General features: G+C 38.7%; 1 protein-coding gene across 2 annotated transcripts in view; it reads right to left on the minus strand.

Moving 5' to 3' along the window:
- LRBA (LPS responsive beige-like anchor protein) overlaps nucleotides 1–26,803 on the minus strand; it is a 634,690-nt gene that overhangs the window by 9,274 nt on the left and 598,613 nt on the right. For both annotated transcript variants that reach the window (XM_038755081.1, XM_038755080.1), the window contains 3 exons: nucleotides 23,565–23,732; nucleotides 6,902–7,003; nucleotides 1,016–1,212 (listed from right to left, as the gene is read on the minus strand). In XM_038755081.1, the coding sequence (XP_038611009.1) occupies nucleotides 1,016–1,212; nucleotides 6,902–7,003; nucleotides 23,565–23,732 (467 nt within the window). The remainder of the gene's footprint in view (nucleotides 1–1,015; nucleotides 1,213–6,901; nucleotides 7,004–23,564; nucleotides 23,733–26,803) is intronic.

Below are 26,803 nucleotides of genomic sequence, written 5' to 3' on the forward strand. Positions count from 1 at the left end.
GAAGGAAAGAGGAGAAGATGCTGATCTCATGGGGAAAGCAAAGGAAAAAATGTGGCAGGCCTCAGCGGAAGGGCTACATTGGGCTATGAAGGAAGAGCCCCAAAAAACAACCCCATAGGAAGTTTTTTCCTCCTTTATTCTAATAGAGAATGCCCAGGATTAGACCACGACTGTTCTGAAATAAACCCAACAAGAAAGTCCCTTCCCCAGCCCATTTTTATTTTTCTTCTCCATTAAAAATAATAAAGATCTTTAGCTAATTCAAGACATACCCAAATTGAATATCTTGGCAATCTATACTCTCCTGACATTAAGGGCGTATTGTAGGTGCAATTGTGAAGCAGCATGGCCTACTGGATAAAGCCCAGGCCTTGGGAGTCAGAAGGATCTGGGTTTTCATCCCAGCTCTGCCACCTGCCTGCGTTGTGACCTTGGACAAATAACTTCTCTAGTTACCTCATCTGTAAAACGGGGATTAAGACTGTGAACCCCTTGTAGGACATGGACTGTCCAACCTGATTACCTTCTATCTACCCCAGTGCTTAGAACAGTGACTGGCACATAGTAAGCATGTAAAAAAAACACCCCATAAAACAATAAAAAATAAAAGTTAGGGGTGCTAATGATAAATGCCAGCAAAAATGTTCATTATTATTGTCAAGGCACAATGCAAAATGCATTCATTTTGAAGTGAGCAATTTCCCTTGAACATGTAATTTCATTTCCATTTGTCACTTGGGAAGTATGTTTGCAAGCGCTTCAGACGTACCAAAATCCAAGGTAGCTTAGCCCAGAAAAAAAAAATTCATTTCACAAGTCATGTGCAAACTTCTCACTGTTGGGGAACAACCATTAGGTTCACCACAGACTTTCCAATGAGGTTACTCAGGCCAACTTTTACCAAATGCTTTTTATCTTTGACACGAATTGTGGATCTCAAAAATTGCAGAACATATCTTCCTCCGTAAATAACACTCTTTGAAACCCGTAAAAAAAATCTCATGTTGCCACTTACCCTTATTTTGTCATCTGTTTCCATAGCAGCCTGAAGTTTCCCATTCACGCTGAATATACAGAAAAGGCCACTTTCATAGTATATGACACAATGACCCTCTCTGGAAGCCTGGATGAGTTTTGGTCTTAAGAAGTTCTCCGGACCCTCCAAAGTCCTCAGTAGGTCTCCATTCATAGAATGTATGAGGCATGGTCCTTCTGGTAAACGAAAATAAATAAAAACCATGAATGCTCTGTCTCAGCAAGATTTAAGGTACACAAGTCAGTGCTATGAAGTAATATCACCTCCTTTACTAAACGATATTTCTACTGTTATGCTCACTCAATCAGCGTGGCTCAGTGGCAAGAGCCCGGGCTCTGGAGTCAGAGGTCAGGGGTTCAAATCCCGGCTCTGCCAACTGTCAGCTGTGTGACTTTAGGCAAGTCACTTCACTTCCCTGTGCCTCAGTGACCTCATCTGTAAAATGGGGATTAAGACTGTGAGCCCCCTGTGGGAGTACCTGATCACCTTGTAACCTCCCCAGCGCTTAGAACAGTGCTTTGCACATAGTAAGTGCTTAATAAATGCCATTATTATTATTATTACCAAAATGCGTTCTTACAATGGGTATTTTATGGGATTTCTGCAAAATTAAGCAACATTTTCCCTTTGGAAGCAGTTGGAACAGATATAGTCTAGCAGCAGGGGCATCTAGTATATTTCCTAAAAATGTAATTAGGTATGTAAATTAGTTTGAGAAATCTTCGTCCAAGTCCCTTCATGGCTCTCAATCCATATCCCGCTGGAGGGTCCATATACTCCAATGACTCCCAGCTGCTCCCTTCCCCTCCTCTTTGGAGTTCCACTGAGTAGACTTCCAGGGGCCTTTGGGTGGTAGTTAGAAAAGAGTGGGCAACAACTGATACAAAAGGGAACTAAACCAATACTTTTGCTGACACTTTCAGAGATGTAGGATTTTTTGTGACTTGGAGGAAAGAGCACAGGCCTGGGAGACGGAGAACCTGGTTTCAATCCCAGCCCTTTCACTTGCCCGTTGGGTCACTCTTTTGTTCCTCAGTTTCCTCAACTGTAAAATAGGGATTAAATATCTGTTCTGCTTTCTACTTAGACTGTGAGACCCAGGTGGGACAGGGACTGTGTCTCATCTCATTATCTTTTTTCTAAGGCATTTGTTAAGTGCTCTACTAAGTGCTGGGGTAGATACAAGCCAATCAGATTGCACGTAGTCCCTGTCCCATACAGGGCTCACAGTCTTAATCCCCATTTTACATATGAGGTAACTGAGGCACAGAGAAGTTAAATGACTTGCCCAAGGTCACAGAGCAGACAAGTGGCAGAGCTGGGATTAGAACCCAGGTCCTTCTGACACCCAGGCCCACACTCTAACCATTAGATCACACTGCTTCCCATGTAGATCTATCTTTATGCACTTAGTATGGTACTTAGCAAAAAATAAGTGCTTAAATACCACGTTTGTTAAAATTATTATTAACTGAAAACAATCTTTTCATATTTAAAAGACGCAGAAGTGATCTAAAGCAAACCCATAAACCAATAGAAACTATCTTTATTCTTTCCATGAAGTAGAAGAAGAAATGAAATGACTGGCTTCCCTAGGCAGCTTGGGCTGAATAACACCTTGGTGTGCTGTAAAATACTAACATCATTAGTTGAAAAATCAATGTTACACATTCTTTCCTTCCCTAAACCCCACCTTCCACTCTATAAATCACACGCTTTGCCCACCCCCATTCCTTTTTGCTTTATGAGGATGAAAAAACAAACCCCACCCCAAAACAGTAAGTTCACTTTCCTTTCCTCCTAGCCCGCCAAATGCTCAAACTACAGCTCCCATAAATCACTCCACAGATCTGCCCTTTTTGCCAGTAAGGAAAGGTCCCTTTCCAGTCCCCTTGGCACTATGATATCCTTCCTCCTGGGTAGCTGGAAAACTTTCTCCTTGTCTGGCTCTTTGGCAATCCAGCCAAGGTCCTTAGCCAAATCAAGTGGCTTTGAGGGGCTTAGCAGGGACTTAGGTGGTCCCTTTATTCATCCCCCCCCCCTCCCAGTTCCACAGCACTTATGCACATATCTGTAATTTACTTCTTTGTATTAATGCCTGGCATCCCCTCTAGACTAACCTCACTGTAGGCAGGAAATATGTCTGATTATTGTTATACTGTACTTTCCCAAGCACTTAGTACAGTGCTCTGCTGACAGTATGCACTCAAACATGATTGACTTACTGACAGGTAAGAAGGGAGGGGACTGGTTGGTGTGACTTGGAGATGTCCAATAAATGGTTCATTCTGCCCAAGAGTCGTGTTTGCACTTAGTACAGTGCCAGGCACAGAATAAGGGCTCAACAAATACCATTATTATGCTGGTACCCATTAAGTATATGAGGTTGACACTTGGCCAAATTGAGAACCACTAAGCTTAGACACTTGGAAATGAGTTTAATGAGCATCAAACATGGATTTGGCTTACTAGGAACCAATGTAGTACATTTGAACATTATGTTCTTGACGAAGAAAAATCAACTTTGCCTATATCGATAGCAGGACCAAATGAGAACATCTGAAGACTCAAAACAATCATACACTTGACACAGGTGGGAAGGATTCACACAGGTGAGTGACTGGGGGAAGTGTGCAGTGATGCGTGTGATATGCTATTGTTTTCATTAAACTGCTCGGAGGTCAGAATGTGTGGATGGAGGAAAAATACAGAATGGTTATTATTCCTGTCAAGGGATGACGGCAAAAGTGGTCACCTGCTCCCTGCTGAGGCTGCACAAGAGCCTCAGCTGAAATTAGTTACAAGATCCATTTTAGTGCTCACCCAGGGCAGTTTTGGTTGCGTGTCTTTCGGTAAACCCCAACTTTCTTGGAAGCTTCAATAAATTCTAAAAGAAAGACTACTATATTAAAGGAAGGCAATTTCAGTCATTTTGTCTAGTTGGTTAAAAACAAAGAATTGGTATTCAGTTGCTTTCGCCTTGGAGGAAGGAGGTGAAAAAACGAAACAAAAAATTCACATCTTCATCTACCTGAGGAGCTCTTACCTACAGCTATTTCAGAAGGGGAAGCCAGAATGGAAAAACTGAATTTCTACTGTGTGTAGCTAAGTGTCTGCACCCAACAGACACTCACTAACTACTACTGCTGCTGTTGATGATGATGGTAATGATGATGAACACCATTACCACCAAGGCCTCTGGCAAATCTCCCTGTGTTATAAATAGGATCCCAGGCCAAAGTTCTGCAAACGAAGCACATGGACTGGTAAAACTGGGTATTTTATTAGCTTGACTCACAGCTTCCTGGATATGCCCTTGGGCAAGGCACTTAACCCTCTTTAGTCTGGATGTCCACTGCAGAAATTGATTGCTCCAAGATGCATATCTAGGCTAAAGTCACTTGCTCTTCTCCTCTCCCCTCATCTCCAAGGCGGGTATGGGTCCATTTATAGGGGATATTCTTGGTCCACAGTAACATCAAAAGGTCTAACTCGGTGCTTGCTAGCCACTGCCCATTCAGAAAGCCCAAAAGAGGTGCCACCTAAGCACTAAAATACAGTCTCCTGTACGAAATTTATATACCCTATTATTTAAGTACAAAATTAGACAGGTATCCATTTTCCTTCTTCCATGAATTTTAGTAGTTGTCTCCTCTCTAGATTGTAAATTCCTTGAGAGCAGGGATCATTTCTACTAACTAAACTGTACTCAACCCAGCACATTAGCATGGTAACTACTATTGATTGTTTGAGAACAGATTACTCTATGACCCCCCACCTTGGAATATGCATCCATTTCAGGGAGGGCCTGGGAGCTTAGACCAGCTCAAATTCTCAAATCAGATTGGATCAGAGTACAATAATCTTATATATAATTAAGATTTAATACATATATATATATTAAGATATAAGATTTAATACATATATATATATATATTTAAAAAGATATTTGTTAAGCACTTAACTACGTGTCAAGCGCTGTTCTAAGTGCTGGGGTAGATACATGTTAAAACAGGTTGGATACAGTCCTTTTTCCACATGGGGCTCACAGTCAAAGCAGGAGGGGAAATAGATATTGAGGTGCCCCCCCCCCCCCATTTTGCAGTTGAGGAAACTGAGGCACAAAGAAGTTAAGTGACTTGCCAAGATCACACAGCAGGCAATAATTATTATTATTATTCTTGTTATTATTATGGTATTTGTTAAGTGTTTCATTCATTCATTCAATTGTATTTATTGAGCGCTTATTGTACTAAGCGCTTGGGAAGTACAAGTCAGCAACATATGGAGACGGTCCCTTCCCAACAACAGGCTCACAGTCTAGAAGGGGGAGACAGACAACAAAACATGCAGACAGGTGTCGAAACCATTAGAATAAATAGAATTATAGCTATAAAGTGTTTACTATGTGCCAAGCCCTGTTTGTTCTAAGGGCTGGGGTAGACACAAGTTAATCAGGTTGGAAACAGTTCCTGTCTCACATAGGGATCACAGTCTTCATCCCCATTTTACAGATGAGGTAACTGAGGTAAAGATAAGTGAAGTGACTTGCCCAAGGCCACACAGCAGCAGAACCAGGATTAGAACCCAGGTCCTCTGGCTTCTAGGCCCATGCTTTAATCATAGGGCATGCGGCTTCCCACTAGGCCATTGTGCTTTGTTGATGGACCCATTAGGAAAGATGAGCCTGTTGTTGGGTAGGGATTGTCTCTTTTTTGTTTCCAAATTGTCCTTTCCAAGTGCTTAGTACAGTGCTCTGCACACAGTAAGTGCTCAATAAATATGACTGAGTGAATGAATGAAATAATATGATACCAAACAACAGAAAAGTCAAAGTTCAGAGTCCAACGAGTTGAATGGTAACTGGGACTGGATGCTGCCACCGAGGTCAAAGCCTAGTTCTCAAAGTTCTCAAATTTGAAGCTTCCCGAAAGTGACACTTTCACAGGTCCATCTTTGGGATTGCTCGCTGTGGGCAGGAAATATCACTCTTTATTGTTGTATTGTACTTTTCCAAGTGCTTAGTAATAATAATAATAATAATGTTGGTATTAGTTAAGCGCTTACTATGTGCAAAGCACTGTTCTAAGCGCTGGGGTAGATACAAGGTAATCAGGTTGTCCCACGTGGGACTCAGTCTTCATCCCCATTTTACAGATGAGGGAACTGAGGCCCAGAGAAGTTAAGTGACTTGCCCAAAGTCGCACAGCTGACAAGTGGCAGAGCTGGGATCTGAACCCATGACCTCTGACTCCAAAGCCCGGGCTCTTTCCACTGAGCCACGTAGTGCTCTGCACACAGTAAGCACTAAATAAATACAACAATGAATGAATGAATGAATGATGGACCCATTTCCCTCGGGCTTTTCAGACTAGGAATAACTGAAGCTGTGACAAGCCAGTGACCTTCACATTCCCAACTCTTTTAAGTAGGGTTACCTCTTCATTCCTGTAAAAGGAAGCTAAGACACAAGGAGAACACTGCCTATTGAAAACAGTGCAATTATTTAAATTAAATGGTTTGAGTACTTCAGAAAGGAATGCACCAAATAAAAATAATAATAATAATGGCATTTGTTAAGCGCTTACTATGTGCAAAGCACTGTTCTAAGCGCTGGAGGTGGATACAAGGTGATCAGGTTGTCCCACGTGGGGCTCACAATCTTCATCCCCATTTGACAGATGAGGGAACTGAGGCTCTGAGAAGTTAACTGACTAGCCCAAGGTCACACAGCAGACATGTGGAGGAGCCGGGATTCGAACCCATGACCTCTGACTCCAAAGCCCAGGCTCTTGCCACTGAGCCACGCAATATCAGTTCTCATGTGGCTTTTCATTCGATTACAACAGGCAACAGGAACCTTACCTTTCGAACCACTTAATACCAGGCCGAGTTCAGCACAAACTGTAGCACAAGTGATCTCGTAGTCATGGCCAGTCAAAATAGCTCGAGGAGTAGCAACTTCACCTTCAAAAAGAAAGAACAGATCATTAGAACAATTCGTTCATTCTTTCTATCGTACTTAATGAGCGCTTACTGTGTACAGAGCACTGTACTAAGTGCTTGGGAAAGTACAATACAACAATAAACAGACGCTCCCTGCCCACAACAAGCTTACTTAACTCATCTCAAAAAATTAGTATTTCCCAGTAACAGAAATAGCCTTTTTTCCCACCTAAAATCCCAATTGGTGCTTGAATTTTCAATAAGCATATCTACCTAAGCAGTGATACTGTCCTTATTATTCCCCAGTTATCATCATCATCATCATCAATCGCATTTATTGAGCGCTGTGTGCAGAGCACTGTACTAAGCGCTTGGGAAGTACAAATTGGCAACATATAGAGACAGTCCCTACCCAACAGTGGGCTCACAGGCTTCACAGTTATAGGTGAAGTTCATGTTTGAAATAGCCAGTGGAGAACTGGCTTCATTGGAGAATTATTCCATAAGAGAGAATGGCGGTTAAGGGAGAAGAATGGTACAGAAATGCTAAAGATGGAGAATGTAGCAAGGATGGCCACAATGATGCCAAAATCACCAAGAGGGTAGCCCCATCAACCAACCCTACCACCCTGCTGCCGAACAGCACCCTGGCCCTTCATTCCGCATTTTCTGCTTGCCACTGAGCTCAGTTTAAGTAGGCATTTCTCCTTGGCTCAGAATCAGGATTTTTGGAGCTACTGCCCTCCCCACAACAAGCAGTTCTACGATCTCGTTTGATAAGATGATGGATAGGCATGACCACCAGCTCTGATTTACTGTGGACTGTAATGAAGACTTCCTGTTAAGGACAGCATTTGCAGGTCATGTTTTCGAGGATAAGCCAACATTTTCTTTCTGCTGCGGTCTCACTTTCAAAGGAAATTACTCAAACAGCTCTTCCCAGAAAGAATAATACCATGGTTAAGCATAACTCAACATTTTTAAGATCCTTTTATTGGGAAGATCAGTGAGTAAGGTGAGTAATGCTGGGCTATCCAGAAGGATCAAGGTACCAGCTTTGGGGAACCATTTGAGGCAAACGGCGGGGATGCAAGTCTTTCCAGGCAAGCCGTATGCCAGGCTGAGTGCCAACCTCACCAGCTCCTCTGCAGAAGTCAGCTGGACTTAGAGACAGTGGTGATGGGTCCACAACAAAGTGGGTCCCGGTAATAATAATAATGAGAGCTCACCTCCTCCAGGAGGCCTTCCCAGACTGAGCCCCTTCCTTCCTCTCCCCCTCGTCCCCCTCTCCATCCCCCCATCTTACCTCCTTCCCTTCCCCACAGCACCTGTATATATGTATATACTTATTACTCTATTTATTTTACTTGTACATATCGATTCTATTTATTTTATTTTGTTAGTATGTTCGGTTTTGTTCTCTGCCTCCCCCTTTTAGACTGTGAGCCCACTGTTGGGTAGGGACTGTCTCTATATGTTGCCAACTTGGACTTCCCAAGCGCTTAGTACAGTGCTCTGCACACAGTAAGGGCTCAATAAATATGATTGATTGCTATGTGTCAAGCACTGTTCTAAGCACTGGGGTATATACAAGGTAAACAGGGTGTCCCACGTGGGGCTCACGGACTTAATCCCCATTTTACAGACGAAGTAACTGAGGTACAGAGAAGTCAAGTGGCTTGCCCAAGGTCACAAAGCAGACACGTGGCAGAGCCGGAATTAGAACCCAGGTCTTTCCGACTCCCAGGCCTGGGCTCTATACATTAGGCCACACTGCTTCTCTTTTTCCCTACAGAACTACCGTTGTAGTGCAAATTAACAGGAAAGGACTCCAAGAATCAATGTGCAGTTTTCCAGGGATGGTGGCACGCGATTTACTGCTCCCCGGACAATGGGGTCAGGGATTCAGCAACTGACAGTATCACTGAGGCGAAAAACAATGGAACATGTAGAGGTGACAGGGTGGACCATCGACTTTGCTGAAGCCGGATTCTTATTTTTAAAAGGACACTTGATTTTCTCTAACAAGAAAGGAATAGGAATATTACCTCCTCCACTCCTTCCCCCTTCTCCCCGCCCCCACCTCCCTAGAGTATCAAACATTTGGGTAAGAGACAAACAGAAGCAAATTCTGGAAGCAACTCTGAGCTAAATAAGTAACCATAACAATCTCAGAAACATAGTCAAGATGAACATGTGTGAGTTCTCACAATCTAAAAACCTATAAATACTTTATCTCTTCCCCAGGGGTTTTCTCCACATCCCTCTTTGCAGAACTCCTACATACCAGTGAGAGTACACTGTTGTTTTTAAAATTACAGACTAATTATTTGGTCTAATTGCTTCAAAAGGCAGACTTTGATCAATCATTACAACGATTCAGTCCTAAGGAATAATTTTTTGATGATGTTGTGCTACTTCTGTTTTCTTGCAGGAAAGAAGAGATTTGTATTTCCAAGTTGACTGCGCCAGGTTGACTCGGCCAGATGTTTCGGAGAAAAATTAAATGATAAATTAAAACGCTGTAAGTATGATTTAAATAAAAACCAAAGGAAGATGGATTGCAGGGGTGTAAAGGGAAATAATTGGTTTATTGATACAAACACACCCACACAATCTATTTGCATGTGTGAATCCAAGAATACTTTTTTGACTTCTAAAACAACTCTGCTGAACGTTTTTTTAACAGGGACTATTCAGGGTATTGGCCAGAGGCCTTGGAAACTTACCCATTTTCATATTATCCCTAGAACTACTGTTTTCATAATGTCGATCCTTAAATCTGAACTTTCTTTAAGCTGACAATTGTGGATCCAATGCATTAAAACTTTAAAAAAACAGGCTTCAATCAATCAATCAATCGCATTTATTGAGTGCTTACTGTGTGCACAGCACTGTACTAAGCGCTTGGGAAGTACAAGTTGGCAACATATAGAGACAGTCCCTACCCAACAGTGGGCTCACAGTCTAAAAGGCGGAGACAGAGAACAAAACCAAACATACTAACAAAATAAAATAAATAGAATAGATATGTACAAGTAAAATAACTTACACAATACTTCTATTTACAACCCATATGCATATATAAATAGTAATTTTGGTATTTTGGTAAATATGCATCTTAAATACAGGTAGTCAATTCAGCTATAAAATACTTTGAATATAATGTTATGGAAGTAAATATTATCTGTACTTCTACATTTGTAAATAATTATGTATGTATTTAGGCCCAGACTCAGAATTTGTCCATAAATGCACATTCAATATTTCGATGTCCATCTCCCTCGTTAGAGGACAAATGCCTTGCGCTCCTGTTGTACCTCCCGTGCACTTAGTAGCATGCACTACACCCAGTAGGTGCTCAGTAAATACCATTACTACTGCTACTCGTATTAGGAAATGTTCTTCTAACAGTGTGAGCCTGTTCTGAGAATTTCATGACCCACAAAAATATTCAGTTTATGAAAAAGGGGTTTGGGGCATCACATGGCACCAATAAGGGCATAACTGTCTCTGTCTCAGCCTTACTGTTCTGTTCCATCCACAGCACTGTTTGTTTGAGTTTTCTACAACCTTGCTGGATTTAATACCGTAAAATAACGAGCGGCGAATATGTATTTTGCCAGTGGTGGACAGAACCACAAATTTGTAATGTAAAGTGTCAGTCACGGTGGAATCTTTGAACTATCTACCCCCAGATCATTAATTCCCATTCAATAAGTGATTCTAATTGCATAATTTCCCCATAACATGAGATTCTGTATAACTATCATGCTATAGCAGAAACGACTGTACTTTATTCCCTACACTAGTCATGAAATACTGTGCAGAAATTTTTTTTTCTAAACCATACAGTATTTAAGCAGGCCCTAATCTCTGAATAAATAACTGGTAAATTCTACAGCTTTTGTTTCATGTAAAGTTTGGCAAAGTATCCCAGAGTCCAGGAAGTATGCCAGACAGTTAGGGAAAAAAAAATTAAAAGCAGAATGTTAGACCGTGATCATTTAGTTCTTCTCAAGTGACTGATTTCACTGATTCACTGGATTTTTGGAGGTTTGCTCTCCTGTGCTTTCCTCTCCTAAATGGAGAAACTAGCATTTGAAATCACAGACAAAGCACAATATTGTAAGAGGGAGGCCTACATTGTCAGGATTCAACTTGGAAAAAAGAAACTGGTAAAGTCATACCATTGTTCACAACAGAACTTTTACAAACGGCCTCTTAGTGGTAAGAAATCCTGCTTCTAAGTTCCAGCTCTCTTCTGCCCTTCCATGGATCACAATATGTGAAAGAATGTGCTTGGTAGAGTGAATGTTTTGTTCTGAATCTATCTGGTGTTTAAAAATTGTAATTTATTTTCGAGTCACTTCTACTGATCTTCCCACAGCATTTAGTTAGGTGTGTACACATGTTCGATTACATTAAGTGCTCAAAACTCTAGTCCCACAAAACATAGCAGCAGATGGAAGTTAGTACCACATGAACTTAAATTTAATGGGCAAAAACTATTTAAAGCTCGCTGGATACTTAGGGGACTTGAAAGACATTATTAGAGAGCAGTGGGGGAAAAGAAAGATTTTAGAAGCCTGTAAAAAGTTCCTTTTATTTCCTCCCTAGAGTCACATTGTCATGGCTTTGCCTAAAAGATCAGCAAATGTCCATATTATAATAGTCCACAGAAGGTCAATTTTCTACAGTGGGCATGCTTCTGGAATTTTGGTAGTGTTCTTTGGTGGGAGGGGTGGGGTGTGGAACTGGGGAATTGAGGGTATAATAATAATAATAATAATGGCATTTAAGTGCTTACTATGTGCAAAGCACTATTCTAAGCGCTGGGGAGTTTACAAGGTGATCAGGTTGTCCCACGTGGGACTCACAGTCTTCATCCCCATTTTACAGATGAGGTAACTGAGGCACAGAGAAGTTAAGTGACTTGCCCAAGGTCACACAGCTGACAAGTGGCAGAGCCAGGATTCGAACCCATGAATTCTGACTCCAAAGCCCGGGCTCTTTCCGCTGAGCCACGCTGCTTCTCTGGGTATGTGAAAGAAAAGATTATGGGAAGGCAAGTAAAAGAAAATATAGCATCCTTTTAGTTTATTTTGGTAGAGCAGGCATCCACTCGGGGAAATATCCTAAACCTACCATGTCCAACTTATTTATACAACCTATTTGTCTTGAAAATAAATGTAGATGGATTGAGAAGATAGTGGCCATATTCTGCAAAGGAATCTAAAGCTACCATGGCTCTCTCATTCAACTCTCTAACCAAATATAGTACTGTGAAGCAGGGAAGAGACCAAAATTCATTATTTCTTGTTGGATTTCTGGGTAAAGATGTATAGTATTCAGAGTACACAAACAACTCAACGGCTGCTTTTCTAGATTATAACAGATCTAAATATTTTTAGAGGGTTACAGTTAAAGACATTTTTCATCACCTTTAATAATGCAATGTTATTTTTGCCACCGGTTTTAAGGGGCATCACTTGAAACTTGTGATTTTTTTCCCCCCCAAGGGAGACCAGACCACTATAACTGTCTTTGAAAAGCTGGCTGACTTCAAAGGAAAGACTGTCTTTGTCCCTTAAACAGGTTTATGACTTTTGATGCAAATCCTAACTAAGCTCTGAAAAGACTACTCAGTGCATCTTTATGGAGCTCTTTAAAAGAAGATGAACAGGTCAAATGAGATTAACGATAGTCCAAATCCTGCCACTAACACCAAGACAACAGTTTTACAGATGTGCTTTTTGCAGTTCAGTATACGGAATACCACTTCTGGTAGAGACCACTACAACCCTGCTTTGGCCTAAACAGTGCAAGCTCCCTAAAGCTACACTTCCCCAGTGGGACAGTCCAAATTTGGACATTGTATTTACAAAAATCCTATTTGAAAAGGGGCACAGTGTCCAGATTCACGTCAATGTCTCCCCCACCTGCCTGCGTTTCCAACCTTCCTCCCCTTTGGGGACTGTCTCTATATGTTGCCAACTTGTACTTCCCAAGCGCTTAGTACAGTGCTCTGCACACAGTAAGCGCTCAATAAATACGATTGATGATGATGGGATAATGGTTTTTGCCCTTCCTAATACTAATTACTCGTCCATGCATGTTAATGTAACTGTTGAGAGCCAATGACCATATTTTGCAATGTCACATTCAGTCATGGGGCCAAAATCCACTCATTTTAGATTACCGGAAAAATGTCTGAGAATAAAGTGGATCCTCTGGTAAGCTGCTGATCCATTTCACTGAAGAAGCATTACCTTTTTGGCTGCCTTTCAATATGTAATTTCTATTTACTAACTCTGGGGATAGCGCATGAGTATATGAGTGCACTTTATGCATATTTTTCCCCAAAAACTTCCAGAAGGAGTGACTATTTTCAAATAAGGGAGAATCCCCTTGGGAATGTTTGTATTTCCACTTCTAAGCTTGGGATTGTGAGGGGCCCAGCTTGGCTGGCATGTGGATTGGTGGGCTGGGGCGAGAACCCATGCCTGGTTTTTTACAGCTTGACATTGGCAGGACCACAGCTCCCTATAATTCCCCACAGCTTACCACCCAAGGCAGCATACATGTGAAGAAGTCTTTGCATCCCAAGAGGACAAAAAGGCATAAGTATAGTGCATCAGACATGCGTAGCCTCACTCCTCCTGAAGCTTGGGTCAGGCCTCAGCCCTGTGGCCAGTGCAAGCTCTAAAACCAGTGTCATGCCATTTTTGAAATCCAGAGACAAATTTCCTTATTGGCTCTGCTGACTAAAAGGACAAAAAGCAAAGGGAGGAAACGTAATACAAGATTGGGGTTTTGAAGCAGTAAGTGCTATTTCTAAATAATGAAATTTCACTCACTTCGAAGAAGTTCTACAATTCCCATATTCTTGGTTTAATGGAAATACACCTGGTCCTGAATTCATGCTTCTGGTTAACAGACTAAACATCCCTTAATATTCATTTCAAATTAAGGACGTTTACGGCCTGCATAATTCAGTCTGGGCAGGGAGCTCTGATGATATTCTAGAGAAGCCATAGCATGACCGTGTAAAAATTGAACAATTTTGTGCTATGTTGTGAAATTCACAATTCACAGCTAAACTAGATCTTTTGAGTTTGAAAACTAAAGTTGATTGGAAAAGTATTCACAACAAAAGAGGTTTTTTAATGATCAACTACAATTTCCTAAAATAGTAAACCTTAATACTTTCCATAGTCTTAGCAAAACCAGATGAAATGTGACACTTTTGCCTCACAAAAAATTCCTTTCTGCAGACTGCACATTAAAAATTACAACTTCAATTCAATCTACAAAATAATTTCAAAACCACTGAAAATCAGAACTAAAATCTGACTATATTAGCAAATGAATTTGATTAAAAAGTAAAAAAATTCAAATACATCAGTTCACCATTAAATTCCTAAGGCATCTTTTTATATTTAAGGGCATTTTATTTCAAGTTGATCATATTTTGATTCCTTTCAAACAGTCACATAGACTATGAACACTCAACTTGTTAGAATGGCTGCCCTGAGACAGAAAAGAGCCCGGCTAGTAATTTCTTCCTAAACCTTCCCTCATTAAATCTCCTAAAAGTTAAAAACTTTACAGTTTACAATCACTTTTGATAAAAAAATTGCGTTTAAACGTTGGTTACAAAACAAATATCAGTCCAGAAATTCAGAAGTAAGACTTTTGTTCTTCTCCAAAGGCTTATCTTTCCCCTACTCAATCCGTCCTTTCTTACAAAAATGAATAAACTTAAAACTACCGACCCATCCAATTCAATGTTTTATATGATAAATCTCATGCTTCTCGTGTAGATGTGTGTATATATATATATATATATATATATATATATATATATATATATATATATATATATATATATACACACATCTACACGTGAAGCATGAGATTCATGAAATAAAACAATAAATTGAATGCACATATATTCAGATATACATTCATATATATACTCATATATATTCATAAAAGGAGTGATCCTTTTATGAATAAAATCATCCAGAATTCCTCTCAAGGAATAATTGATTCTAAAATGCATTAACTAGATCTGAAGACTTAATTCCTTCTTTTGTTCCTCCACCACCCCTGTGAACACTCAATAAATACTTTTTGAGTGACTGATTTTATTACCCATTACTAGTGGAATCCAGCTAGAACAGCTATGAGAGCAGAAAGGGCACAAGAAACAGCATTCAGTACATATGCCTGTAAATATCACTTCTCTCATTGAACATAATTAATCTTTTAGTCAACTAATATAAAATGCCAAGTGTGGAATCACTAGTACTCTTGATTGAATACAACACTCTTCTTTCCACCAAATCCCATAAAAACTTCTGAAATCTTCCCTCCACTGTCCCCCTCCATACCCAGTTCATCCGAACATGTAAAAATCTCAGGACCTTCCCCCGGTAAAAAAATCAGTCGTATATGGAGCACTTACTGTGTGCAGAGCATTGTTACTAAGCACTTGGGCGAGTACAATATAACAGAGTTGATAGTCAAGTTTGCTGCCCAAGAGCTTACAGTCTAGAGGGGAAAAGGACGACTACAGAGCCTGGACAATAATACACAGTTTTTTTTTACAGTCAGCACAGTCAAGATGATTATGTCTATCCAATATGGTTGATTCAATTTTACCTTTCATAAAAATCTGCTGACAACCTGAAATGAACAGAAAAAGAAAAGACAGTGTCTTGCACCCTCAGTAATAGTAATAATAACAATGGTATTTGTTAAGCACTTACTATGTGCAAAGCACTGTTCTAAGGGCTGGGGAGGTTACAAGGTGATCAGGTTGTCCCATGGGGGGCTCACAAGCTTAATCCCCATTTTAAAGATGAGGGAACTGAGGCCCAGAGACGTGAAGTGACTTGCCCAAAGTCACACAGTCTGAAAATTGGCAGAGCCGGGATTTAAACCCTTGATCTCTGACTCCAAAGCCCGTGCTCTTTCCACTGAGCCACGCTGCTTAAAACTGAAAGAAAATGCAAAGTATTTTCTTTTTATCTCCTCAAATGGTTTCACTTTGTAGTTCCCCTATACCCTCCCCACTAGGGGTTTCAGCCTGATGGAAAATTGTCCTCTGAATAATTTACGATGAAATGAAAACCAAGGGTTAAACTTTTAATGGTATTTATTAAGCATTTACTATGTTCCAGGCACTGTACTAAACCACATGGGGCTCACAGTCTCAATCCCAATTTTACAGATGAGGTAACTAAGGCAGAGAGAAGTTAAGTGACTTGCCCAAGGTCATACTGCAGACAAGCAGCAGAAACGGGATTTTAGAAGCTAGGTCCTCTGACTCCGGGGCCCATGCTCTTTCCATTAGGCCATGATGCTTCAAAAATTTTATTAATTTTTCATTCTTACACCATTTTAGGTGACTACACCTGAATTTATAAACTGCCCTTCTGTTTAATATTTTGTGGCATCCCATCATTTCTACTATAAATAGCTTTTTGGGATAGATGAAGTCAGCCACAAATCTTGCCTGGTGTGGTCTTAATTACTGTTGCGGGCAGGGAATGTGTCTGTTTATTGTTGTACTGTACTCTCCCAAGTGCTTAGTACAGTGCTCTGCACACAATAAGTGCTCAATAAATACAACTGAATACCAATTCAGGTATTTCTTGTAACTGCAACCCAAATTTATTTTGTATCCTTCAGAATATTTTTAAAAGCATTTAAAAGTTAACACTATTTTCACTCTGTTGTTTGTATGAAGCTCTTGAGGTAAACTAAGAGTCACCAATTAGGCTCTTCCATCCCTCCTCTGACATGATAAACTTCTACATAGTAAACACAGAAACCTCAGTAGAAGTTTCACAAAGAGCAGGGGGTTTGTTTTAGAATATTTCAATGCATAAAGTTGAAGACATGTTCATAAATGCATCATTCCCAAGTCTGCAGGAACATGGCAATGGTTTTTTGTTTTTAAAAACAAAGGCGCTCACAAGTGGAGTATAAATTCAAGTTCACAGTTAAAATGAATGGAGAACTGGGTTAGGTTTTAAATTTGTGAGCCTAAAAAGTCCCGTTTGGCACACAATAGGGAATTGATACCTTGCTATTTCATTTCTGAGACTAATTCCAGAAATATTTTGAAATTATATTTTCTATAAGAGCAAGAAAAATGGACAAAACAACCTTTTTGTTACCACGTTATAATCTGCTCGTGAAGATACTTAGACAAAGTTTCTATTCCAGGGCATAAATCATTAGTACCTCTGTTTTCATATTTATGTGGTTATAGCCTTAGGGCTGAATGGTATAGTCATTTTTTTCTCTGCAACCAAACAAGGTAAATAAACATGATATATTGGTACATCATCCCACCACTGTGCATATGGTGCACATTAAGGTTGTATTCATTTACCATATGAATATAATTCCTTTTACCACATCTACTATTAGTTACAAGCAGTAAATACAGAGTTGTTTTGCCTGGGACTTGAAGGCCTGTGTTACATCAGGGAGCACCAAACATCCTGCCCCTTCTGGAGAATTTCACATGTATCGTTTTACTGACACCTGAATTTGAATACTGCCAACATACCAGCATCAAAACTCTACTCTCTAAATTCATCAAAGAAAAAAAGAATGGCCAAACTTGTGCTTGATGTTGGAGCTATGGTGTGTGTTCCAAACTAGAGTTCTGGAGCACTCTCCCTCTCTTAGCTCCTCTAGAGGCATAAAAGGAACCGTTCCTCATTCGTTCATTTAATCGCATTTCTTGGGCACTTATTGTGTGCAGAGCACTGTACTACATGCTTGGGAAAGTACAATACAACAATGAACAGACATATTCCCTGCCCACAACGAGCTTACAGTCTAGAGGGAGCTGCTAACAGTCTCATCACTGGAGTGGGGGTTTGGTGATATCCTTCCCACCAAAACATGCCTAGCTGCAGATCCGTTTGCTATCACTGTAAGAAACTTTGGTGCCATTTGAAAAATTTGTCGATTCTCAGAAACCTTTTACTGAAACTGATGGTGCCAGTTACATATCCCCCTCGTCCTCCTCTCCATCCCCCCCATCTTACCTCCTCCCCTTCCCCACAGCACCTGTATATATGTATATATGTTTGTACATATTTATTACTCTATTTATTTATTTTATTTGTACATATCTATTCTATTTATTTTCTTTTGTTAGTATGTTTGGTTTTGTTCTCTGTCTCCCCCTTTTAGACTGTGAGCCCACTGTTGGGTAGGGACTGTCTCTATATGTTGCCAATTTGTACTTCCCAAGCGCTTAGTACAGTGCTCTGCACATAGTAAGCGCTCAATAAATACGATTGATGATGATGATATCTGCTCTCTACCCCTTCTTTAAAGAGTTATCAAAAGAGCCAATCTTAAATAGACTATTGTTAGGATGGATGAAAGAAAGCTTGGGTTTTTTTTTTCATTTCATGTCTTATACCAGATGATAACTGGATGTTTCTGCTTGGAATTGTTATTCACTTTATATGCTCAATGCTTTTTTCAACTGAATTGAGATGAAAATGAAGAGTGCTCAGATTGTTATTTGTTAGTGTCTTGAAGGGAGCACAGGGAGATTTTATATATCACACTCTACACCTGCTTTATTAAGCGACTTGGTGATTCATCGTCAAGAGTCATTTCCCAATAATGGCCAGCAGATGGTGCTCAAAGACGTCTACTTCTGAACAATTTTCGAATTATGTCTAGCCATTTTTGAAAGACAAAGAATAAAGACCTATCAGTAGTTTCATTGAAACACCCTGAAAAGGACTATGGCATTATAAAACAGCTATAATTCATTCACAGAAATGTACATATTCATAAGAACACGCACTTAGATGCATCAAAAACAGTATTCATACATACAAGAACACTCTTCACAGAGTTAGACTGGAAGGTATGAGCACGTATGTCGTATTTATGCTTATATGCCAAGATTACTCTAAATTCATTAAAAAAAATTTAGAATGCCTGAAAGTTAGAATTCATTTTTAATTATAGGGAGAATGTCTCATTAGGCTGAAACTAGTAAAATTAACAATGGTAGGATTTACGGTAATGACTCTCGTGATTGATGAGAGTATAACAAAATGAAGTTTTAGACAGAGAAAAAGCAGGGCAGCAATAACGTACAGTACTTTAAAAAACAGCTCCGAGGTCTGTTCTTTCTAGCCTTATGGTTAATAAAACCTTCTTTCTAATTAATGGTGCTGAAATATTTTTAAAGAACACGATCTTGTTATAAAAAACTAAGATAGTTGTTCTCTTTTCCACATAGACGCCATTCTCATAAAGCAGAAACCTGACATAGATTAGTACATCTGATTGCCAAGGGAAAAAAATAAAATAAAATGCCACCTTTCAATCAAATCAAAACCAGAATGTGCAAACGGAAAACTACTTCATGGAAACACTGCAAAACAATGCTAGGTAATAACTTCACAGTCACCAGCCATTTTTCTCTAATGTTGTCCAACAGCAAAACTTAGCACGGACGAAAAAGAACTTATGTGTTCTTAAATTTAGTTTTTACTAATTGCTTCCTTTCAGTGTACAATGGCAATATGCAGAACAATTATTTTGTAAGGTTTTGCCCACATTAAATATGCTAAGTTAAATATGAACTTTAAAATACTACACACTTAATTCAAAAAGCTTTTTGCAGCACTCCCTTTACCAAACATTAAAACATCAAATCTAGACTTCTGAAATCTGTAGAGAAACAAGAATACTTCAGAGCCAATTTAAGAAACAAATTCCTCCTCTTCTGCCAAATCACACCCATTAGGACACCTAAATGCTAGATGTTGCATTTACATCAAAGGACATCTCTAACATCTGCTTATTATTAATTCTATCTTGGAATTACTAAGATCTAGATCTTATTCCCCAATAGGATTCCAGAAAGGGCCTTTTTTCACATTACTTTGACATTATAAGGTATCAGCATCAAGGACAGAAAAAACATATCTACGAGAATCAAAAGTTTAACATTAGCAATTTAACCAGAATGCCTATAGGAAAGCTGTAATATTTTCAAATGTGCAAATGATAATATGCAGCGTTAACTTAATTTGAATTATTTTGATTGTGCCTTGAAGGTTTGCTGTTTTAACACTGGCTGATACCTGTAAAGTGGTTATCCATTTCATAAAATCCACTAGTATTTTATTTGGGACGTTCAGATGGCGGGGAAGAGAATAGAAAAAAAAGGAAAAAGGGACTATGTTAAGAAAAATGTCTAATTCAATTCAATTACATCTACCTTTCTATGTAGAAAAACTAGTCAGTACCCTACAAAATAAATGTGTAAAAAAAAAAAAAAAGGCTGAAAAGCCAAGAGCCCTGATTTTCTGCATATATTCATTTACCATTCAGGAAAAATGTGAATTCTTGTCTGAAAACTTCCATGACTATGTAAGTGCAATTTGAAATGCAGCCATATTAATATATACCCTATAAAGCATACACACACATACGTAATGAAGTCACATGAATAGCATCTCCGCCTAAATACACAGAAATTATTGTTAGACCACTGTGCAAGCCAAACTACAAAATACCCACCTGCACCATCTCTCTGATTTTAATGGCTGTGTCACTTTGCTGCCTGATGAACTACAGTCCATGTCTGAAAAACCACGACTACATGTACATGTTTCCAAGTACTGTTGTGCCCACAGCACAAATAGTTTTTGCAAAAGCTTAGACTCACAAAGAGATGATCCAGCTAAAATGTGAAAGTTCCCACTGTGAAATCAAATAATTCACCTTGCATTTACTCCTTTTTCACCCTCTCAAAATTAAAAAATCATAAAATCATAATTGAAAGATACGCTTTGTTTTGAGAAAGTAAATCCATGTTTTTCTACATGCACTCCCATTTTTTTGAAGATGACTACAATATGTCATTTGTCACATGTTCTACATGTCTGTATTTAATTTTCTAGAAGTTTATTTTTAGCATTATAAGGAAAGGGGATGTACAGGTAACACTAAAACAACACTAAACATTATTTGCTCACAAAAGACAATATTGCATAGAGTCTTATTTTCTCTAACAGCATTCTCATGTATGCTTACGATATAAGTACAAGTTGCCAACTGTATATATGTTTGTACATATTTATCACTCTATTTTACTTGTACATATATATTCTTTTTATTTTATTTTGTTAATATATTTTGTTTTTTTGTCCGTCTCCCCCTTCTAGACTGTGAGCCCGTTGTTGGGTAGGGGCCGTCTCTATATGTTGCCAACTTGTACTTCCCAAGCGCGTAGTACAGTGCTCTGCACACAGTAAGCGCTCAATAAATACGACTGAATGAGTGAATGAACGAATAACTGCTGCTTTAATAATTATCACCATCATCCTCATCTCATTTTAGAGATAAGATTTGAGAGTATAGGTCTTGTACAGTGTCGGTGACTGAACAAGGATTAGAACTCAGAGCTTTTCATTTCAAGTCCAAGAGTTTGGCCTCGTTGGTTTTGTTTTTGTCAGGTCATCCATGCAAAATTGGTTTCTGGGTGACTTACAGGGCACTATTTTTCATTTATCGCCACTTCTCCTCTAACCCCTTCAGAAATGGCTGAGCATTCTAGCTGATTATGATATGCACAATTAAACTTTCTAAAACACACTAATAATTAGGTTAGGTAAAGTTACATGGTAATCCTAAAGAGATAAAAGTGTGGCACGTGACGATGCGATAACCTTAAAATTGAGGACCATGCCCTGACCCCCCAACACCCTCCCCCTTCCCACCAAGTCCATCCTAGTTGTACTAGTAAGATCCATGTAGCAAGGGAGGGTCTAATGAGGATTTAGCTAAAAACAAAGATACCAATATGACAAACACCTAATCTATATCCATTGTGTTCTTTTTCTTCTATGCTACAAACAGTGGCAACATAATTTTGCTCCCCTCAAAATACAAATGACCTAACACAGAGAATATGACCCAACTAAGCCAAATCCAATGTACAATCATTCTCCTTAAGTATTTTTATACCAATAATGGAATGGTATAGTGTAGCGACAACACAAACAAGCCTACTTGCCTAATTTCACAATAATAAATACCATTTTGGAGCATTAACACTGTATTCTGGAGAATGAAAAACAGGAAGAAAAATCAGGATTTAAAACCCCCCAAACCACCACACAGCTTTTGCTGGCTGACTTCATGAAATTTTGCAAAGATAATACTCAGGAAAAAAGAATCTAAGTTTGCACCAGTCACAAAAGTACTTTAAAGAAATAAAATATGCATTTAAAAAGGAAATATAGAGCAACACTTCAGTGTCACTTTACATAGCCAGAAAAGGATAAACTTGGGAACCTTGTTAATACATTTAATGTGTTTTGAGTACATTTAATTCATTTTAACTGCATTTAGACTTATAATACACAACATCTACTGCTTTATATGATGGCAATATAATGACAATATGAAGTTTTTAAAAAATTCAAATGATAAAATTTCTCTAAAATTGTTTTAATGTACTTCAAACTAAAAATAATGCTGCACACTTAGAAAAAGATTTTGCAATAAAACACAGAAATATTTAAGCTCCCATTTTAAAGGTAAGCTCAATGTGGTCAAACAAATTTAACAGACATAATTTTAAATTGTGGGGATTGTCTTATAATTTAGGGATTATATAGCGGAATTAGGTACATATTGTTAAAGTAAAAATAATCAGGAAATTCATTGTCTGAACTCAACTTGCTATAAATTAAGAAATTGTAAATATTTAAGAGCAGTTAAAATGCTCAACCTTGTGAAATTAAAATCTAAAATTATTCCTGCCGTATCTCTTCAAATGTTGCCATAATCATTTTAATTAAATTCTCATTTTCAGGTGGTCCTTTTAATTGTTTTTTTCCTACTACTTAATGTGTTTTTTTTTAAGCCATTTCTTTTCTCCAGCTGTGGGAGATTGTTTTTAATGGAAGCTGCTTCCTCTTTGGCCTTCTGTGAGTTACAGTTTTAAATGGTTGCACATTTTTTGTTTCATGGCTCCAGTGTAGTTTTAGAAAGTATTTCAAGGCCTTTGGTTAATTTCATATTTTTCCCCCCATGTAACGCTTATGCCTAGTGTGAAATATTTCCTCCTGGTTGGTTTCATTTTTACTTTGTAAATAAGTTCATAGCATACAATATCAAAAATAACCTAACCATTATAATCTGCATATTAGCTTCTTCAATTATGTATTTGATAAACATTATTCTTAGTTGTGGTTCCTTTTCATTAAGTTATGATTAACTGGAGACATTTTGACATTTCCTCAGAAGTACCTGGCTCTAATTGGAAATGTGGGTAAGGGGAAGAAATGAAAGTTTGATTTGGGAATTTAATTGCTTGGGGGGAGTGGTTACAAAGTAGTAATAAAAGGGCCACCTAGACTTTTGTTGCCTTAAAGCTAAGAAATTAAACTAGACCTTGTTAATTTATATTTCATCATCACATAAAGCATGATGTGACTTTTATAAGAAAACTTTATTACATGCCATTTGTCAATAGTTGTCTTGTAAAACAAGTTGTACTTACTTCCTGGGTTATCTCCGATTCCATTGGTTTTCCCATTCCAATACCAGAGCAGAAGTGTTGCATCACGTGAGCCTGAGAGTATGTAACAATTCCCCCCGATGTATGACTCGGATCGGGCAAGGCAAGTGACGACATCCCAGTGTCCAAACACAACCTGCATCAGTTTTCCTACAATTACAATGGAAAAAAATTTAAAATGTATATTTCTGAAAAGGAGATCTTATACTAAAATAGTCCCTCTGCCTTTTAGTTAACCCAGACATATTTCCAAAGTTTGTACACTAGTTAATCGCCTGAACCAGAGTGACATTGAGAGAGAGAAGGAATCTACTGTGCTTTCTGCTTGGACATGTCATTTTTTTTTTCTTTTACAATTAGGTCGATTAAAATTCATTTTGAAAAGACTGTTAGAAAGACTTTAGGCAGTCTGTGTATAAACAAAACCCCATAATAGAACTACTGGCTGGGTTGAAGTGTTTCTGAACAAAGGAGGAACTGTTCAAATTAATATTATTTTTTTGGGGGGGGGGGGGGTGATGCTAAATTACCATCTTTTGAAACCCTAACTTTACCTAAGAAACTCTACCAAACTTGGAGAAATTTCAAAGGAAACCAAACATAATGCATTAATCCTTCCATCCCAGATCTACCCTTGCTAATTTCCCCCATTAGCTAACCTCCATCCTATCATTCTTGAGTTGCCCCCCCAAATGAATCAATTGATGTTCCACTGAGTGTCCCATACAGAAACATCCCATAAGTTTCCAGCTGAAAAAGGTTTTCAGAATGGCCCCCTGAAAAATTAGAATCAAAGAATGAGGGAGCTGAATGGAACTTTAGGAAATCCTCCGGCTCAGTCTTCTGCCTCTGGTATGTATGACTAACTCAGACAGGATTGATAGTTATCTAGTCTTATTTAAAGTTCTGAAAAAATGCATTCTTTGTTAGCTGTTACTGCTGTTACTTTAGAACTCAAAGTCTTATACGATTTCACATGCCCAATGGACAGCTCTGCATTTTTTCTTGTTTTTTTTTAATGGTATTTGTTGAGCACTTACTATGGGCAGACTATTGTTTTAAGTGCTTAGGAGAGTACAAACAACAGAACTGGAAGACATGTTCCCTACCCACAATGAGCCTATAGTTTATAGGGGGAGAAAGACATTAATATAACAAATAACATTTCTTGCTTCGTCATAACTGGACATGGAGAACCCCAGATCAGCATCCTCTCTCCATATTTAGAGTTGGGGATTAAGACACCAAAGAGCCTTTTTTTCTCCAAGGCTAAACAATCTAAAACCTCTTAAACCCTTTACCTCTTTACCTTTAGCCTTTACCCCAAAATGAGAACCCTCTTTAAGGCTGCAGTCATTTTTAAAATGCAGTGATTAAAACATGACACAATCTCCTTATAAGGGTCCGATCAGAGCCAAAGGCATAAAGGACACAAGAAGAACCTGTCTCTCTCTTCCTCCCCACCCCCAACTCATGAGAAAAATCTCGAGCACCTACAATTTTGGTCTTTCAATCTCAATAAACACTTCAAAGTATGTGCTAGGCCAATCTTATATGTTCTATAAGTAAATGTTCTAGGTGCTATGATATTTTACAAGTGGACATCTTTAATGTCTAAAATTTGTATTCTGCTTGTCCCCTGGATAAGCCATATAAGTAAAATTTTAGAAATCAAACAATGAAAGGAAGATTTTTTTAATGTAGAAAGTACAAATCATATGGTGCTTCTGTAAATCAGTTAGCTTAAACACGAGTAGCTAGTTATGCTCAATGCAGCATAGTTCTGATATACTTAAAAACAGTGTATATCCCAGTGGACAACTAAAGAAAATTTCTCCTGTAATTAACAAGACAGATTCCATGAGACATGTGCTTTTAAGGGTAAAAACTCACGTTTAAATCATTAAACAATGGTGACAATTAGTTTAAGAATGAGAATCGTTCCTTAGACTTTCTGCACTAACACCTTTTTAACAAAAACTGGACTGCCAATTTCCTATTTTACAACATGTATTATGTGAGAAATTATAAAAGGCTCCACTTCTTTCTTACTTTGGCTTCCTTAAGTAGACAGAGGGTGGTGAAGGGAGTGCATTTAGAAGTATGTGATGCCAATTTGTACTTCCCAAGCGCTTAGTACAGTGCTCTGCACATAGTAAGCGCTCAATAAATACGATTGATTGATTGATTGATATGGTGACTTGGGCTGGATCTAGATAACAACTCCTTTTCCAACTCACCATCGCCTGGTCTACACAAATGGATAGTAAGCATGTGAAAGGATTCGTCTACACCACAGCGAGTGGAAGCGGTAAAGAAAAGGAGAGAAGCTGCAAAAATGCTCATGTCCTTGGAGACCTGGGTTCTAGTTCAGACTCTGCCACTTGCTTGCGGTGACCTTGGGCTAATCACAACTTCTCTGTGCTTAAATTTCTCATCTGTAAAACGGGGATTTAAACAAGTATCTGCTTTCCCTCTCTCTTAAATTATGAGCCTCATGTGAGACAGGGATTGTGTCCAACCTGATTAATTTGCATCTACCCCAGAGCTTGAAACAGTGCTTGACACATGGTAAGCACTTAAACACCATGAAAATAACAGTAAAATAATAATAATAGTAAGCACTTAACCAACACCACAATTATTATTACCACATACTTCAAACTCTAATTATCCAGATTTTTCCAGGACAATCATGCCTACCAACAGTTTAGGATACTCTACTTCAGATATATATAATTACCACTGGAAACGAAACAGAAACCCTAAGTACCATATAAGGGAAGAGTCACTGGAGTGCAAATGAGAATGCAAGGCGGCATTGAATTTTTTTTTTATAATGGCATTTATTAAGCGCTTACTATGTGCAAAGCACTGTTCTAAGTGCTGGTATTGTTCTCTACTGCAAGACATAGGGTGGACGCTACAGAACATGGAGTCGTAGACTTACATAACCTGATCTGGCACCCACATCTAGGCAGAGGAATGATGACTTTCGGCTCCTTTCTTATGATCTCCAGTGACTGAGACTTCACTACATGCCTCAGTAGCCTATTCCATTTAGCTTTTAACCACTAAATTAAGTCTACATATGATTACACCTAATACGTAATACTATTCAGTTTTCATATTTTGTGACTCATTTTTAAATTTACCATGCTATAAATATAACTACAGAAAAATAGAAATAAAACAGTACAATAATGAATTTATCCGGAATG

Source organism: Tachyglossus aculeatus, chromosome 12 (assembly GCF_015852505.1).
Source record: "Tachyglossus aculeatus isolate mTacAcu1 chromosome 12, mTacAcu1.pri, whole genome shotgun sequence".
In the NCBI taxonomy this organism is placed as follows: domain Eukaryota; kingdom Metazoa; phylum Chordata; class Mammalia; order Monotremata; family Tachyglossidae; genus Tachyglossus; species Tachyglossus aculeatus.